Below are 15,896 nucleotides of genomic sequence, written 5' to 3'. Positions count from 1 at the left end.
GCTGTTTTTTTAGCTTACCCCTTAATTACAAAACCACCCCCTAGGGATCCATTCAGTTGTGGAGGACGGTCCCCTACAAAGGGGCTCTGGTGACACTGTCTAGTAAACACTGGACTGCTAACCTCAAGGTTCCGTGTTTCAAACTCAGCAGATACTCTTTTGAAGAAGAATGAGGCTGTCAGCCTTGATAAAGATTTATGTAAGTTCCCTATGAGTTGGAATTGACTCGATGGCAGTTGGTTTTAGTAGTTAATGGTATAGTAGCTTTGTTAAATTTCTAGTTTGTCTCCTGTGATAGACTACAGGCTCCTGATAGATCAGAGACTGTCCTGTAAATATGGTAATTCCAGAGCCAAATGTGCACAGATAAATATTTATTGAATGAATAATGCTTTATGTTTTGACTCCAAATTTAAATCATGTGCAAATGAATTATTTTTTGGGTGGTTAGAGTAGAAGTCTAACTGCATAGATTTCAATCTTAGTTCTCTAACTTGCTGGCTGTACAATTCTGGGCACAAGTTACTTATTTTTTCTCTGATTGTTTTCTTAACAAAAGATGGAAATACGGGTGGCTGTGAAGGGTTGCCAAGGGCTGGGGTGGAGAGTACTCTGAAAACAAAGAGGCACGAGGAAACCTTTGGAGCGACAGAAACAATCTATAGATCACAGTGGTCAGTTCAGAACTACATGTTTCTCAAGTTCATAGAACTGAAAGCAGTGAATTTTACTTTAAACTATGTCTTAAATCCTGAGGTTGGGGGTAGGGGAAGAGTAGCATCGACCTCCGATGAATGAGGCACATAAAACACTTAACACAATACGCACCCAAATAATTAAACCCCAAGCCAAAGTCACCGCCACGGAGGCAATGCTGACTCTGAGCGACTTGCTGGGGGTTTCCGAGACTAATTGTTTACAGGAGTACAAAGCCCAGTCTTTCTCCCATGGAGCAACTGGTGATTTTGAACTGCCAACCATGAAGATCGCAGTCCAACTCGAAAGTACTACACCAACAAAGCTCCTCCCCAAATAATTACTCTTTAAAAATTAGCAATCCATTCAAGTATAATAGAGAAAAGTTGTGCGATGTTTGGGAAAAGAGAGTGGATTCAAACTGTAGTTCTAATCTGGTTCTCTCAAGGATCAGTTGGAAGCTGAGCTCAATTTGAGTTAAACTTGTGTTTAAATTAGACAATGGAAGTGAACCGTCTATATAAACTATAGATCCACAGAAAATTGTGTGAGAAGGGATTACTCATACGACAATAAGACAAAATGAAAGGACCACAAATTAGGCAAAGAAAACAGGGGATATGAAATGGAACTGAGAAAAAAGGGCGTGCACCTCCTGGTCCTTAATACTATCCGCGTCTCTATCTACTCTAGGTCAATTCAGAAGACCATCTAGAAACTAGACAATCCAGGCATTGAGCAAGACCCACATGAAAGGAACACAAAAGCCATGGAAGGGGTGAGTTGGTGCAATAACTTTTTATTTTATTGGGGGATCGTACAATTCATATTCATATCACAATCAATACATCCATCCATTGTGTCAAGCGCATTTGTACATTTGTTGCCATCACCATTCTCAAAACATCTGCTTTCGACTTGAGCCCTTGGTATCAGCTCATTTTTGGCGGGATAACTTTTGAAACAGGACAAGGCGCTCCATAACAGCCCTTTGTGAGAAGGGGCTTTGATCATGTCATTGATCGCTTTTATATCAAGATTGCCTCCAGAGTTGCTACCCCGAACAGCATGGCTGACGCTGGCCTGCCACCAGTGACCGTGACTGGCAGAATCTATGGAGTTGGAGCCAGGTAATAAAATAATACCAGTGCGGGGGGGAGGGGGGGGGAGAGGAGAATACTAACACCGGAGGGCTGTTCTTTGAGGAACCCAAAGGGCTGTGCATCTGGGCTTAGCGTTCGAACCTCAAATTCCCTCCTCTGCCACGCAGCGCCCCCCCGCGGAATCCGCGCGCCTCGCGAGTTCTGACAACGGTCACGTGATACCCGCCACGCACCTGAAGGCCGTGGCCACCGAGCGCGGGGTTCGCACCCAGTAGGCTTCCGTCAACGTCGACTGGAACCCGAACACAATGAACCTGGGGCTCTGTCCGAGCGAGTTTCCTCGCGGGCGCGTTGACCCCCAGCAACCTGACTCCCGAACGTGCTCCGCACGCCGGAAGTGTACTAATCCGCAGCACGTGGGGTTGCCAGGGCGCGTTTCACGTGACTGGGCGGGCCTCGCGAAGCAGGCAGCCAATGGTAGCCCGGGAGGGCGGTGCCTGTGACGCGCCTGGGGCCTATCCCGGAAGTGGGGCCGAGGCGGGGGCGGGCAAGGGCGGGGAGGCCGGGGTGTGGAAAGTGTGGCGGCCCCGCCCCGTCTCTCGGAATTGCCGCGGCCGCCGCCGCCGCCGCCGCAGCTGTGGGGGACCGGCGCGGGTGCGCAGGCGGAAGGCGCGGTCTCCCCGCTGGAAGGTGAGGACGCGGACCGAGGCCGGCGGGCTGGGGCCGCAGCGAGCTCGGGTCGGGGAGGCGGCCGGAGCCGAGCCCCGGCCGAGGCAAGCAGGAAGGATGGAGGGGAGCGGAGGCGAGCGCGGGACGCTCCGGGGCTGAGGCCCGTGCGCGGCCGCCTCGGGGCCCGGGAACCGGGAGGACGGGAGCCGCGGGGCGGCGACGCGGCGGGGCGAAGGGCGGGGTGCGCGCACGCTCCCCGAGGGCCAGGTGCTCCCGGCCGGGTCCTTCCGTCCCGCAGCCCGCTCGCGGGCGCGCGGCCTGGACTGGGCCCCCGCAGAGCGGCCGGGGCGTCGGAGCCGGGCTGGGCCGCGGCGCGGGAAGGTCGCCGGCGGCTGCTGCGGTGAGTGCGGGGTGCCGGCACTGCCGCCCCAGCGCCGGTCAGCACCACCACCCCCGAGGGAGGTAGCCCCCCAGCCCCCAGGGAGCTGCTCTGCGACTTGCTCCCCCACGTCCCCACCAATGGATGGGAAAGTTTGTGGAGGCTGGCGTTCGTAAGTGCTCTGTAGTCTCGGTGGGCGCTCTGTCAGTGCACAACTAGTAGACCTGCGATGCTTGGCACGGAGCCGGTCTCCAGTGATCCGTTTCCCGCCCGTCGTTGAAATGCAAATGCAAACTTTTGTGCCTAGCTCCCTCTGAAAAAGCGGCACTCTCCCCAGCCCACCATGGCGGATGAAATTGATTTCACGACTGGAGATGCCGGGGCGTCCAGCACTTACCCTATGCAGTGCTCCGCCCTGCGCAAAAACGGCTTCGTGGTGCTCAAAGGACGACCGTGCAAAATAGTGGAGATGTCAACTTCCAAAACTGGAAAGCATGGTCATGCCAAGGTAGGTGCCCATCCAGGTCTGGCGTTTGGACGTCACACTTGGGGGTTTTGATAATCCGTAGTACATGACAAAGGATGAGTGCTCTGTGCTAATGATTTAGTAATCATACTCTTTCACCACAGAAATACTGGAAAATCAGTTCTGCAAGGTAGCATTTCCGTCTTGCACCGTTAGCGATGTTTTAGTGACTGGGAACTGAAACTGAGCTGAGTTCTAGTGAGATAGAAGATCTATGGGGTATGGGCAAGGAGCAGTCCAGAAATACTGAGAATGTTCATGCAATGTGCAGAACGGAACTAACCAGTGTTACTGAACAGCTAGTGTAGAAATTGTTGAACGAGGGGCCAAACTGTAACTCTTGACTGAAAACACAATAAAATGTCTTAAAAAAGCTATTGTTCACAGATTAGAAGGCCTTTCATAATAATTCTAAGGCATCTATTGGTACTTTTTCTTACCGACTGTTATGTTTCAATGGCTGGACTTTCTTAAGGAAAGTAAAATTAGATGACCTTGAAAGGAGGAGAATCAGTCACAATCAGCGTGGGTATTGTGCTCTGTGTAGTGTGTATTGAAGGATGTGCTTGGCACAGACTGAACAGGTTTCCTGTTTTCTTTGCTGTTAGGTTCACCTTGTTGGAATTGATATTTTCACGGGCAAAAAGTATGAAGATATTTGCCCTTCTACTCACAACATGGACGTTCCAAATATTAAAAGAAATGATTATCAAGTAAGTGCTCTTTCTTTCACCGTGATGCTTGTTTCTTCTGAAAGATCTCAGATGCTTTGCGCTAGCAGTTATAATTTGACCAAGCCAACATCACATTCTATGGCTTTTCCAACCAGTCATCAGGCTCCAGACATCGGAGACAGTTGTGATAATTCACACTACTTGAAGACTATTGCTATTTTAGGGACTTTTAATTCTTTTTTAAAAGTTGAACCATTTGGTGTTCCTCAGAGCAAGTGACTGCATATTGTGGCCAACTAAATCCAGTGTTAAGTAAAATCACTGCTATTTCGCCTGGTGCAAAACAATTCACATGTAAAGAAGACCCTCCTGGATGTTTTGTTCTCATTGTTCAGACTTACGACTATGAAGAAACCATTGGAATTGATATTCCCACCAACAGAGTGTGCATATGACAGGTTAGGAGTCAGAATTTGGTAATCTTGAGGGAGAAAATGCGCTAAATGGCATAAATTCAAGGAGTAAAGGACGTGGTCACTCTATATGGTGAAAAAAATACAAAATATTTTTTGGTGTATTTATTCGGTGACCACGCTGTGACCTTTAATTACTGAACGGTATAAACTTCAAATTTTAGTTGTAGGCATTCAGTTGGATAAAATTCTACTCTACTGCCATCTAGTGGATGCTGAGTCATAGCGACCCCCCTGTGGGTTGCCTAGGCTGCACCTGAGTGGAAAGCTCAGTCTTCGTCCTGCAGAGCAGCTGGTGTGTTTCCAACTGCCAACCGTGGGGCTCACAGCCCACACACCACCAAGGCTCCATGTACATTTGGATAGGTCATGTTTACGCATAGTCTTTGTTGCTTGGGATACTGACAATAACCAATTAATTGGCCTCTTGAGGTGTAAGAGGACTCTGGTGGCCTAGTGGGTTCCGAGTAGGAACGCAGGGGAGAAAAGTGAGAGGCTGCTTAGCCCCTGAGAAGGTTGTCAGTCTCAGAAACTCACGGGAGCGGTTTTCTCTGCTATGGAGATTGACCGTGAGTTGCAGTCAACTCAGTGATAGTGAGTTTGACTTTTTTTGTTGTCTAAGAGCCAAATTAATCTTGCTAATGCTTTTCTTGAAAGTCTTCTCTGTAGCAAACATACCATATATATAGATGCTATTTTGTACCTATTCCCTAATGAAAGTACAAATTGTGAAGTTGGATTTGTTTTATTCAATTTGAATGGCTTTCTTTCTATTCCTTATATATTGTGCATACTTTCTTCTTTTTTTTTTAATTGTATATACTTTTAAAGAATTGTATCCTCAACTGCAGCCACCCAGCTGCTTTCCCTTTACTCTTTGTCAATGTGCAGGTGTATTTTTGTACTGTTCTAATCATATTAATGGTTCCGTATTTTCTCCTCACGAATGTCTTTGTCTTGGTATAGCAGCAGCAGGTGAACTTTGCAGTTAAGCAGATCTGGGTGGAGATCTGATGCTGCCACTGACTATCACTAGATAGCCTAGGGCGACCTTCCCAACCTTTCTGAGCCTGTCTTCCTATCGACAAAAGGAGAGTCATGCTAGAAGTACATGACAGAAACGTACCACATAAGTACTTCCTAAGTAGATATATGTACCAAGACACAGTTCTCTTAGTAATGTGCTTGTCTAGTCACGTTACGGTGCCTTTAAAAAAAAAAGATACTTTTTTTGCGTGTGCCAGGGAAAATAAACAATTTGGAGGTCCGGGCTAATGCTATTTTTATCACTATCATTTTTATCATTTATCAAAACCCAAGTGACATCTTTCCAAATCACTGGAGCCTTGCAGCAAATTCATATACTGCCCCACATAAAACAATGTGTTTAGAGGGATCAAAGGTGTTTTAAGGCAGGCTGTGGAGACTCAGCAAGATGAATCATCATCACAATAAAATGTGGTTGAATTCTAGAAACTGATGGACAAGACCGTAAAGTTCCCATCAATCAGACAGCTAGTGAAGTCAAGGTCTCCCATGTTTGACATTTCCAATTTTAAGGATAACTTGACCTCAGTGGTGCCAAAAGCGATGCTGAAAGATCAACGGGCCCCAAGAGCTGGTCCTCTGGCTCTTGCAAGCAAAGGAAATCGAGTGAAAGGGACTTTATGTAACAGGTCACAACCTCCGACCAGTCTTGGATTTGCCAATGGGATCCAGAGAGCAAGGTCTATTCAGAAAATGGTTTTCAAGGGGATTGCTGGGCCAAACAGCACAGAGAGCAACTCAAAAGGTTACGGCGACTATGTTTTAGGATTCCAAAGGGAAAATCCTGGGGAATTTTCACAAAGGATATAGGAGGCTTATTAGGAAGTTTTTTTTTAAATTAAAAACGGCATTGGTGAGCAAAAGACCAGGGAATTTGCAAAGAAGGAAGATTATTTTTTTCATCCTTCAAGGTTTGCGAAGGCTATCTACAAGAATTTCACTGGGAAATTTTAAAATTTATCCACTGTACAACCACTTTAGACTTTTCTGTTGTTCCCCAAACTCAAAGAACATTTCAAAGGAACCCAATTTGAATCCTTTGAGGATGCCAGAATTAGAGTGAGGTGTACATTAAGACAGAGGCATTAACAATGCACTGCCAGAGGGTTCATTCTGTCTTGTAACTGCCCTACCTAGTTTCCAAGGATGTGGGTCTACAGCAGCGGTTCTCAACCTGTGGGTCGTGACCCCTTTCGGAGTTGAACGACCCTTTCATGGGTTGCCGGATTCATAACAGCAGAATTACAGTTATGGAAGTAGCGAAAATAAGGGGGGGGTCACCATAACACGAAGGACTGCATTAAAGGGTCACAGCATCAGGAAGTCGAGAACCACCACTTTACAGGAACAGCCAGCCTCAACATTCCCTCTAGGAACAAATCGCCGCTGTGAGCAGCCCAATGCTCACCCAGCAGCGCCACCAGAGCTTCTTGTGAGGAGGGTGAGAGAGTTGTACACACTGCCTTCAGCGGTGGGTACCACTTAGAAACAACAGTTTCTTCACATTTTGCTCCTTGTAGCAGTACTAACACGGTGGGTATTTCATAAGCATTTGTACATTATTCTTTGTGGCTAGTGTGTCTATCTTGCAGCATACTGAGGCTGAACATAAAATTTTCTTATACTAAATTTGAGTTTCTCTATTTTCATCCCTAAAATGCGAGTGAGTGTACATGCTTTGAATATTCAGTGTTAGAATGCTTTTGCCTACTGGGTATTTCAGAAAGATGCCTAACAGTAGCTCACATAACTAATCACTAGTTGGAGCTCAGAATTGAACACACAGGGACAATTTGGTTTGGGATTTGTTAATGGAGTAGAACAGGGCTTGGGCTATGGTAAGGCAGATGAGGTAAAAACTCAGGCATAAAATTTTACAAAAAGACATGACTTAATACTAAGCCATTTTGAAGCTTAAGGCAAAAGGAAATAATTCTGATCACTGTCTTTTTTTTAAAACAATTTATTAGGGGCTCATACAACTCTTATCACAGTCCATACATATACATACATCAGTTGTACAAAGCACATCTGTACATTCTTTTCCCTAATCATTTTTTTCTCCTCTTTTCTTTTTTTACATTTTATTAGGGACTCATAGAACTCTTATCACAATCAATACATATACATACATCAATTGTATAAAGCACATCCATACATTCCCTGCCCCAATCATTCTCCAAGCATTTGCTCTCCACTTAAGCCCTTTGCATCAGGTCCTCTTTTTTTTTTCCTCTCCCTCCCCTCTCCCCCCTCCCTCATGTGCCCTTGGTAATTTATACATCGTTATTTTGTCATATCTTGCTCTATTCAGAGTCTCCCCTCCCCCACGATCACTGTCTTTATTAATTTTGCTCACCAAAGAGTTTTTCTGTTTATTTTTATTTAGTATTGCAGTAAAATATTCATCTCGATCACAGTTATCTTGTACCCACAGTAAGCCCCACCTACCTCACTCTAGTCGTGGCATGTGGTGTGTGGTTCTTACTGTACTGTGGCTCGGGAGGACAGGAGCCAGGAAGACGAGCTCTCAAGATTGCTGCTCTGGCACTCACTAGCTCAGTGACCTCAGCAAGTCGCACCCTCTCTCCTGCCTCACTTCTTTACGTTCACACTGGTGGTGAAGATAATACACTTCATAAGAGGAGCCCCAGTGGCGTAGGGGTTATGTGTTGGGCTGCTGACTGCAAGGTCAGCAGTTCGAAACACTGACTAGTCCACAGGAGAAAATGAGGCTTTCTGCTGCAGGAGAAATCGACAGTTTTGGAACCCCACAGGAGCAGGTCTACCCTGTCCTACAGAGTGCGTCACTGCATCGGGATTGACCCGGGGCAGGGGGTTGGTTTTGGATTTCTAGAATAGTGTCATGCAGAGTAAGTACTTGGCATCCCTTGCTATCAAGTCAGCCTAGAGTGCTCATCCCTATTCTTGTGGTTTGTTTTTTTTAATTCTCTGAGCTTTTCCAGCTATATTTAATGAGCTATAGTGGTCTTTGCTTTTCTTCCTTCTTCGTGGGGTCTTTTGTATTTGCTGAATTCCATAGTCTTAGTGCCACTTTCACAGTTGCGTCAAGCGAAATGTTTATCTGTTCATTATAATAATTAAAGCAAACTCTTTTAGGGAAAGAAAACCATTGTTTATAGTTTCAGTTTTTATGATTCTTAAATTCTACACGGCAAAAACATTTCTTTCCTCTTTCCAGATGAAGCTTGGGGCAGGCTGGTGAGTTCCCATTACTGGTCCACACAATAGGGCTGGACGCCAGGGCTCCGTGGTGTCAGAGATGGCCACTCTGGCACCCACCTGCTCAGTGACCTCAGCAAGAGAGCCCTTGGCTGAGGATGGCAATGACATTCATCCAGGCCCTTTGGGAGTCCTAGATTCTTAACGACAGAAGCGTTTGTTCAGGCTTACAGGATTCTCTTGAATCGTGTGTCTTTAGAAGGAAAGGCTGTGTGCCTGTGCACCACACCACACGGAAAAGCCTTTGTTACATTCACGCAAGTGTTGTCTGCCAATTGAAGCCCGCTTTCTAGACAGAACACTTAATTACTGTGGAGTACACAGGGGTACTTACCATACATCTTAGTTATGGCTGAATTGTCGCAATTATGAATATTAAATCTTAGTAGATGCTTCAAATAAATACTATGCTTTTGGATGTTTGACTTTAGCATAAACCAAGAAAAAAATGTGTTGACTTTAGCATAAACCAAGAAAAAAATTAGCAACGCTGTGGATTTCTTAAACTTAAACTCTTTTAGTAATTTTTATCTATTCTGGGAACCCTTATGTTCCAGATAGAAAGTTTGTCTTTGGAAATAGAAAACCTTTAAACCAGCAGGACCCCCTCTTGCAGAAAAGAAGCAAACTGCTCCAGGATTATTGGGGGTCATGGTGAGGGGGAGAGCCCCTCCCCTTGGTTCTCATACCTGTGTGTTCTACGTTAGAGGAGGCACATCACCATATATTGGAATATACTGTGACTTCCATAGCAGTAACTTCAAACTCTGCCATCGAGTCAATGCCGGCTACTAGCCACCCTATAGGATAGGGTAGAACTGCCCCTGTGATTTTCCGAGAATAGCATCTAACAGGTGACAAAGTTGAATCTACAGGCCCATTCAGCAGAGGCAAACTACTTGGGGTTCTGGGTTGCACAGACCTATGCATTCTCTTCCTGTACAATAAGTTGGGTTTATTTGGTGGGAAAGGGGTGTCAGAAATGCTTTGTGAGAGACATGATTGGAGTGAGACATTCTGTAAATTTGTAAAATGAGGTTTTTCAGAGAAGTACTATGAGCAAGAAAGGCAGATCCACGTGTAGAGGAAGAATGTGTTGGAGTGAACGCAAAATTCTGACTTGTCCGTACCGGAAGGAGCCAAGTGCTGCCCTCCAGGGATTGGTGTCCTCTGAGGGACTGCATTGGTCTACTGCGGTCAGCGATGCCGCGGCTCATGAGCCCATTCAGCAAGGGCTGGGGAGGCTGCCAGAAGGATCAAAGGACAGGAGGTTCATCTAGTCTAGCTAGTGATTCCGTGCCTTCTCGGAAGGAGATGCCCTTTGATGCACATTAGGATGAACATGGCCATGTGCTAACTGACTTGTAGAATCTGTCCACTTCCCCAAAGCCCACTGTCAACAATCTCCTCGCTTCGGTCCTAGTATTCTGGATCTTCTGGCCAAACTCTTAGCCGTTCTTCATGATCATAGTAAATCCAAAGCTCTGTCCTCGTCCCGGCCCAGTGCTTGATGTTCTGTCTGCCTGTCTTTGAAGGCCCCTTAAGAGATGTGCCAAGACGCTATGCTTAACTATATAGAAACCACTTGGAATCCTTCCTCAGGACCCAGGGAACTCCCCGTGAAGGCCTTGGTATGGATTGATAAGTAATTTAAATATGTTGTGGTTAGGTGCCAGTGAGTCAGTTCTGATGCATGGCGACCATATCTATGTGCAACAGAACGAGACACTCCCAGGACCTGCCCCACCCTCGCAATTGTTCTCATGGTTGAAGTATGTTAAATTGAGACGCAGAATCGTGTGCATAGTATGATGTCTTTTACTTGGTTTCAAATGATTCGAACATTCTTTTTTCTTAAAAAGCAAATGATGTCAATGTGGCAGGATGTGGGGGTAGTTCTGAGTCAGCATGTTTCCTCAGACAGCCTGCCTGGGCTTGGAAAACACTCCAAGTGACCTCATGCTCCTTCGCCTGTGGAAGAGTGCCACGCTGCTGCCCAACTCTGTTGCCTGGCTGTTGAGATAACACCCAGTTGGTGCTGGTGGCCTTTGCTTAGGCTGTATTATGCCCAAACTTTCTGTTAGGGAGGAAGTGGGATAAGCAGTGATACACTGAGGGGATTTTGCAGTGGCTAGGTTGAACCAGAATGTGTATGGATTGTTGAATGTAAAGCTATCTGCTCTGCAAACCTTCATCGCCTTCACAATCATAGGTTTTTAGATTCACAGCCTCAGAAACGCTATGGTGTGTTCCCCTCTGCCCCACAGCATCAGTGTGAGTCTGATCGCCCCAGTGTCTGATATCACACTACAGTTATGTAAAAGGTTACCATGGAGGGAAACTGGACCTATTATTTTTGTACCTTACTGTGAATCCGTGGTGATTTTAAAATAAAAAGCTTAAGGAAACAAAACAGGACTAGGCCTGACCTAAATAAGTATGATTGTTTTGAAGTGGATTGGAGAAACAAAATTAAATTTAAGGATTAGGGTTAATAAAATAAGGCACCTGTGGTGATATGCCTTCTCCAGCCTTCTGTTACGTTCCAGTAATGTAGACATGGCCAGAGAGTTCCTCTGCAGTTTCTTTTTCTAGTTTTGCAGTTTCTTCTTTCTCCTTGGTAGGCGTGCCACAAGCCTCCTCCCCTCTCCTGGTACCTGCAGAGCTTTTTCCGGAATTCAGAGACACCATTGCTATTTTTCTATTATGATTACAGTAGAAGTTTTCAACATACAAAGAATCCCATGTCCTCCTCATCTCGAGTCAACCGTTCCCAGTCTGTGGACATCTGAATCACCACTTTCTTTCCCCTTCTGCCTCTTGATTAATTTGAAGTGAATCTTGGATGGTGTGTCATTTTGTCAGCAGATATTTTATGCACATCCAAGAGAGTCCTGGTAGTGTACTAGTTAGACATTGGGCTGCTAACCAGAAGGTCAGCGGTTCGAAACCACCTGATGCTCTTAGGGACCAGAAAGAGTTATAGTCTCAGAAACCTGTTCTACCATGTCTCTAGGAGATGGTTTCAACTCAATGGAAGTGAGTTTGGTTTGTGTGTGGGTGTACATATATACACACAAAGGAGCTTCAAAGGTTCATGGAAAAATTCTATTATCTTTCAAAGCCATTTTCCATGAGTGTGTGAAGGGTGACAGAGGACGGTGTAAGATAGGAAAGTATTTTAAGAGTATTTTCCACCAAAATAAACTGTTAAAACATGTCTGAACAGTATTTAGTTTGAGGCATTAATAATGATAAGATACCAGTTTGAAAAGAATCCCTGTCAGAACAACATAAATTCTGCTAAAAGTGAAGCAAGAACAAACAATTTGTGGTAGTGCTTTGGTGGGAGAATGGCCAGTTCACTGCTACTTTACAAAAAGTGTATGGGTACATGCCCCATAAAAAACAGCAGTTTACAAATGGATAGCTCATCTTAAGAAGTGACAAGATTATGTGAAGATGAAACCCACAGCAGCAGACCATCCACATCCATTTGCAGGAAAGCAATCCTGTCCCTTCCCTAATTGAAGAAATAATCATAGCCACACCGGCGACTTCGCATTTGCTTCAGCGTACAGTTCTGACTGAAAAAATTACAGTTGAGCAAACTCTTCTGCTCATTGAGTACCAAAACTGTTGTGCCAAAATAGCTACAGATGAGCAGAACATTCTGTGGAAATTTTAAGCAATTGGATCAAGATCTTAAAGCATTTCTCCGAAGAACTAACAGGAGATGAAACATGGCTTTACCAGTACACTCCTAAAAACACAGTAAAATCAAAGCAGTGACCACCAGGTGGTTAAATACCCAGGACCCTCAGTTCTTTAGGGATGTGCTAAATGGCTTGTATCATCGTCATTTAACAAAAATGCTTGAACCTGATAGAACTTATGTTGAGAAATACAGTTGATATCTTTTTTTGTTTTTCCATTTTCCATGAACTGGTTGTGTGTGTGCGCGTGGGTGCGAGGGGCTACGCCCGCTCCCTAAAACAGAATTTTTTTCAAAGCTATGTATTTAAATTTTTTTTATAAAACCACCCTATCACCTTCAAAGTCCTCTCCATTGCAGTTAGTGCATCTGTCAAATCTGTGATTCCATTCTTGGAAAGTTTTCAACTCATCTCTGAATGGCTGGCAGATTCTATGTCATCAAATTGCTGTCCTTTCATGTCCCTCTGTGTTCACGGAAGCAAAAAGAAGTCACACAGTGAGGTCAGGTGTGTGGGGCAAAAGAGGCATGCTGTGGTTTTTTATGGTTGTTTTTTTGTTTTTTGCCAAAAACTGGCAATATGAGATGGCTGCCTGAGAGGTGCACTCTTGTGATGGCAAAACCAGTCCCCCGTCTCCCCCGTCTGCCACAAATCAGGCCTTTTTTGTTACACACTTTTAGCATAATCTTTTCAGAACCTCCAAATAGAAAACTTGATTAACAGTCTGACCTGGTGGAATGAACCCCAAATGCACTACCAGTTGACATTTTCATCCCATTGGGAAGCTGACGGACGGCCAGAACCAGGTTTGTCATCAGGTGATACTTCACCTTTTTTGGAATAAGAAAACCACTTGTACACTTGAGTTTTTCCCATAGTGCTGTTCTTGTAAGCTGTGTTCAGCACAACAGTTTCTGCGGCACTTTTCCCAAGCAGGAAACAGAATTTCACAGCTGTATGCTGTTCTCTTAAATCGGCCACCACAAAAAACGAGGTTCGAGCAAAACCGCTTTTGTGAAAAAAAATTATTGTGACCAGAGAGAACCTTCCCAGTTGACACCAGTGAGTGCACTAACTCAGAACAAGTTGCTCGATGCTCGGCTAGTGTAAAAAATTGAGTATTATGAAAGTTCTCTTCCCAGTGCATTTCCAGGGTGTTGTTTTTGTGCGCGCGCGCGTGTGTGTGTGCAACACAAGACTTTCTACTCCTCTAAAGAATTAGTCTTGAGAACCGCCAGGGGAAGTTCTACCCTGGCTAATAGGGTCTTTGAGTTAGAATCAACTCAATAACAGTACATATTTTCTGATTTGGAAAGACTTCTACGGCATGTTGTTACCTGAGTAAAGCAGCTTGCAGAAGAGACACCTGGCCTAGTGGTCATGCACTGGACTGTGGACCGCAAGGCCAGCGCGAACCCACCAGCGGCTCCGCAGGAGCAGCAGGCCTTGCTACGCCCTTCAAGCCTTACAGTGTCGGAAGCCCGCAGTGGCACTGTGCCCTCGCCTGAAGGGTCACCGCGAGTCCCAGTGGACTCGATGGCAGGGAGTTTGGTTTGGGGAATTAGGATAAGATGTTATGAGGATGGTTTTTTTCATTGTGTATGTACTGTGTGAATGTTTCAGGATACACTGAAGATGCCTAATCTGCTTACTCAGAAGAGATTGGGTCAGGGGGTGAGGGGGTTATTTTCAGCCTAACACTTTCTGTACATGTTTATACTTTCAACTTTAAACAGCAGTAATATATTGAACTATTCCTATGTACATAGAGAAATTTAGCTGTGTAGGTGTTACAGAGAAGTAAGTAAAATCTAATTTCTTCCCATAGCTGATATGCATTCAGGATGGCTACCTTTCCCTGCTGACAGAAACTGGTGAAGTTCGTGAGGATCTTAAGTTGCCAGAAGGTGAACTAGGCAAAGAAATAGAAGGGAAATACAATGCAGGTGAAGATGTACAGGTAAAGACCTATGGGAAGACTGTTTTTAAAAACTTTTATTAAAACGTTTGCTTAAACTACTTCGCCTAAGCTATATAGGCAATGTATTGTTCTGGTGTTGATAAAATAATTGAAAAGTCACCTTTCTGAGCTGGGCCAGGACCCATTACTACAAAGGTATTGAAGCTCATTTATTGTAACAGAGGTGCCCCATCAGCCTCAAGTGTGCTTTAAACCTCTGCCCCTCAGCTACTGTTGAGCATGACATAAGTGGTGATACGGAGCTTCTGCAGAGTAAGGAAGATTCACTCTTTGCTGCTTTCAAAAGTGTGAAAACGCATCAGTGTCCAAACATAGCTTTTTAAAAAAAATTGTGCTCCTTTTTTCCCCAATCATTTTATTTATTCTTTATTAAATACTTTTATTGGAGGCTTTTACATCTCTTATCACAATCCACACATTCATCCAGTGTGTCGAGCACATTTGCATATATGCAGCCATCATCATTTTCAAAGCATTCTCTTCCTATAGCTTTTATTCTCACTGAAAAATTCTTCTTTAGAAAACTAATATAAGGTTATTTGGCCCTGGAGAACCCTTTTCCAATGCCAGTTTGTACATGATGATTATATAGTACATGATGAAGCACATGCATGTGATGTGCTAAACGTCTCTCTCCTGAACTTCCAGGTGTCTGTCGTGTGTGCCATGAGTGAAGAGTATGCGGTAGCCATAAAGCCCGGCAAATAAGTGGAGTCTTCAGCCTGAGCAGACTGTTCGGTCTGGACCCACTACAGATCTGAAGTTGGTTCTGAGTGGTCACCAAAGCTACGGCCTTCATCAGCAACCTCGTTTCCTTTTCATTGTTTTGAGATTGTGCTGGGTTAGTTTTGCAAGGGAATTGGCAATTTAACAAAAGAATCAAGATGTATCATATTTTTGTTTTTGATTTTAATTTCGTTAGCATTCCTGTGCTTTTCAGTGTGGGTCCAAGAAAAAATAAGGTCGCTTTACCAGATGTGCTTCCTCTGAGTGAATCATTCCTGGGTTTTGTTAAATGATAAATAAACCAGAGGTTCAAATCCAACAATGTAGCATCTGGGGGTCGCGACCCTTTTGGGGGTCGAAAGACCCTTCCACAGGGGTCGCCTAAGACCATCAGAAAACATAAGTATTTCACGATATATAATTACATACTGTTTTGTGATTAATCACTATGCTTTATGTTCAATTTGTAATAATGAAAATACATTATGATTCATAACAGTAGCAAAATTACAGTTATGAAGTAGCAATGAAAATAGTTTATGGTTGGGGGGGTCACCACAACATGAGGAACTGTATGAAAGGGTCACAGCATTAGGAAGGTTGAGAACCACTGACTTAGTAGTATTGATGTACCACATATGTACATACATACATACATACAGA

At 44.6% G+C, this 15,896-nt stretch overlaps 1 protein-coding gene across 2 annotated transcripts; it reads left to right on the top strand.

Annotated features, from left to right (window-relative positions):
- The first annotated feature begins 2,353 nt into the window (after nucleotides 1–2,353).
- On the top strand, nucleotides 2,354–15,483 carry EIF5A2 (eukaryotic translation initiation factor 5A2). Of its 2 annotated transcripts, none has more exons than XM_075547024.1 (5): nucleotides 2,354–2,489; nucleotides 3,155–3,355; nucleotides 3,982–4,086; nucleotides 14,355–14,486; nucleotides 15,156–15,483. In XM_075547024.1, exons 2-5 carry the CDS (start codon nucleotides 3,191–3,193, stop codon nucleotides 15,213–15,215), a joined length of 462 nt encoding a protein of 153 aa, XP_075403139.1. In that variant the 5' UTR covers nucleotides 2,354–2,489; nucleotides 3,155–3,190; the 3' UTR covers nucleotides 15,216–15,483. The 2 variants fall into 2 exon arrangements, with proteins under 2 accessions (XP_075403139.1, XP_075403140.1); XM_075547025.1 differs by having other exon boundaries at nucleotides 2,368–2,489; nucleotides 3,185–3,355.
- Nucleotides 15,484–15,896: the final 413 nt, after the last annotated feature.

Source organism: Tenrec ecaudatus, chromosome 4 (genome assembly GCF_050624435.1).
Source record: "Tenrec ecaudatus isolate mTenEca1 chromosome 4, mTenEca1.hap1, whole genome shotgun sequence".
Taxonomy (NCBI): domain Eukaryota; kingdom Metazoa; phylum Chordata; class Mammalia; order Afrosoricida; family Tenrecidae; genus Tenrec; species Tenrec ecaudatus.
Note: the sequence above shows the minus strand (reverse complement) of the source record. Positions and strands in the feature narration are given on the sequence as shown.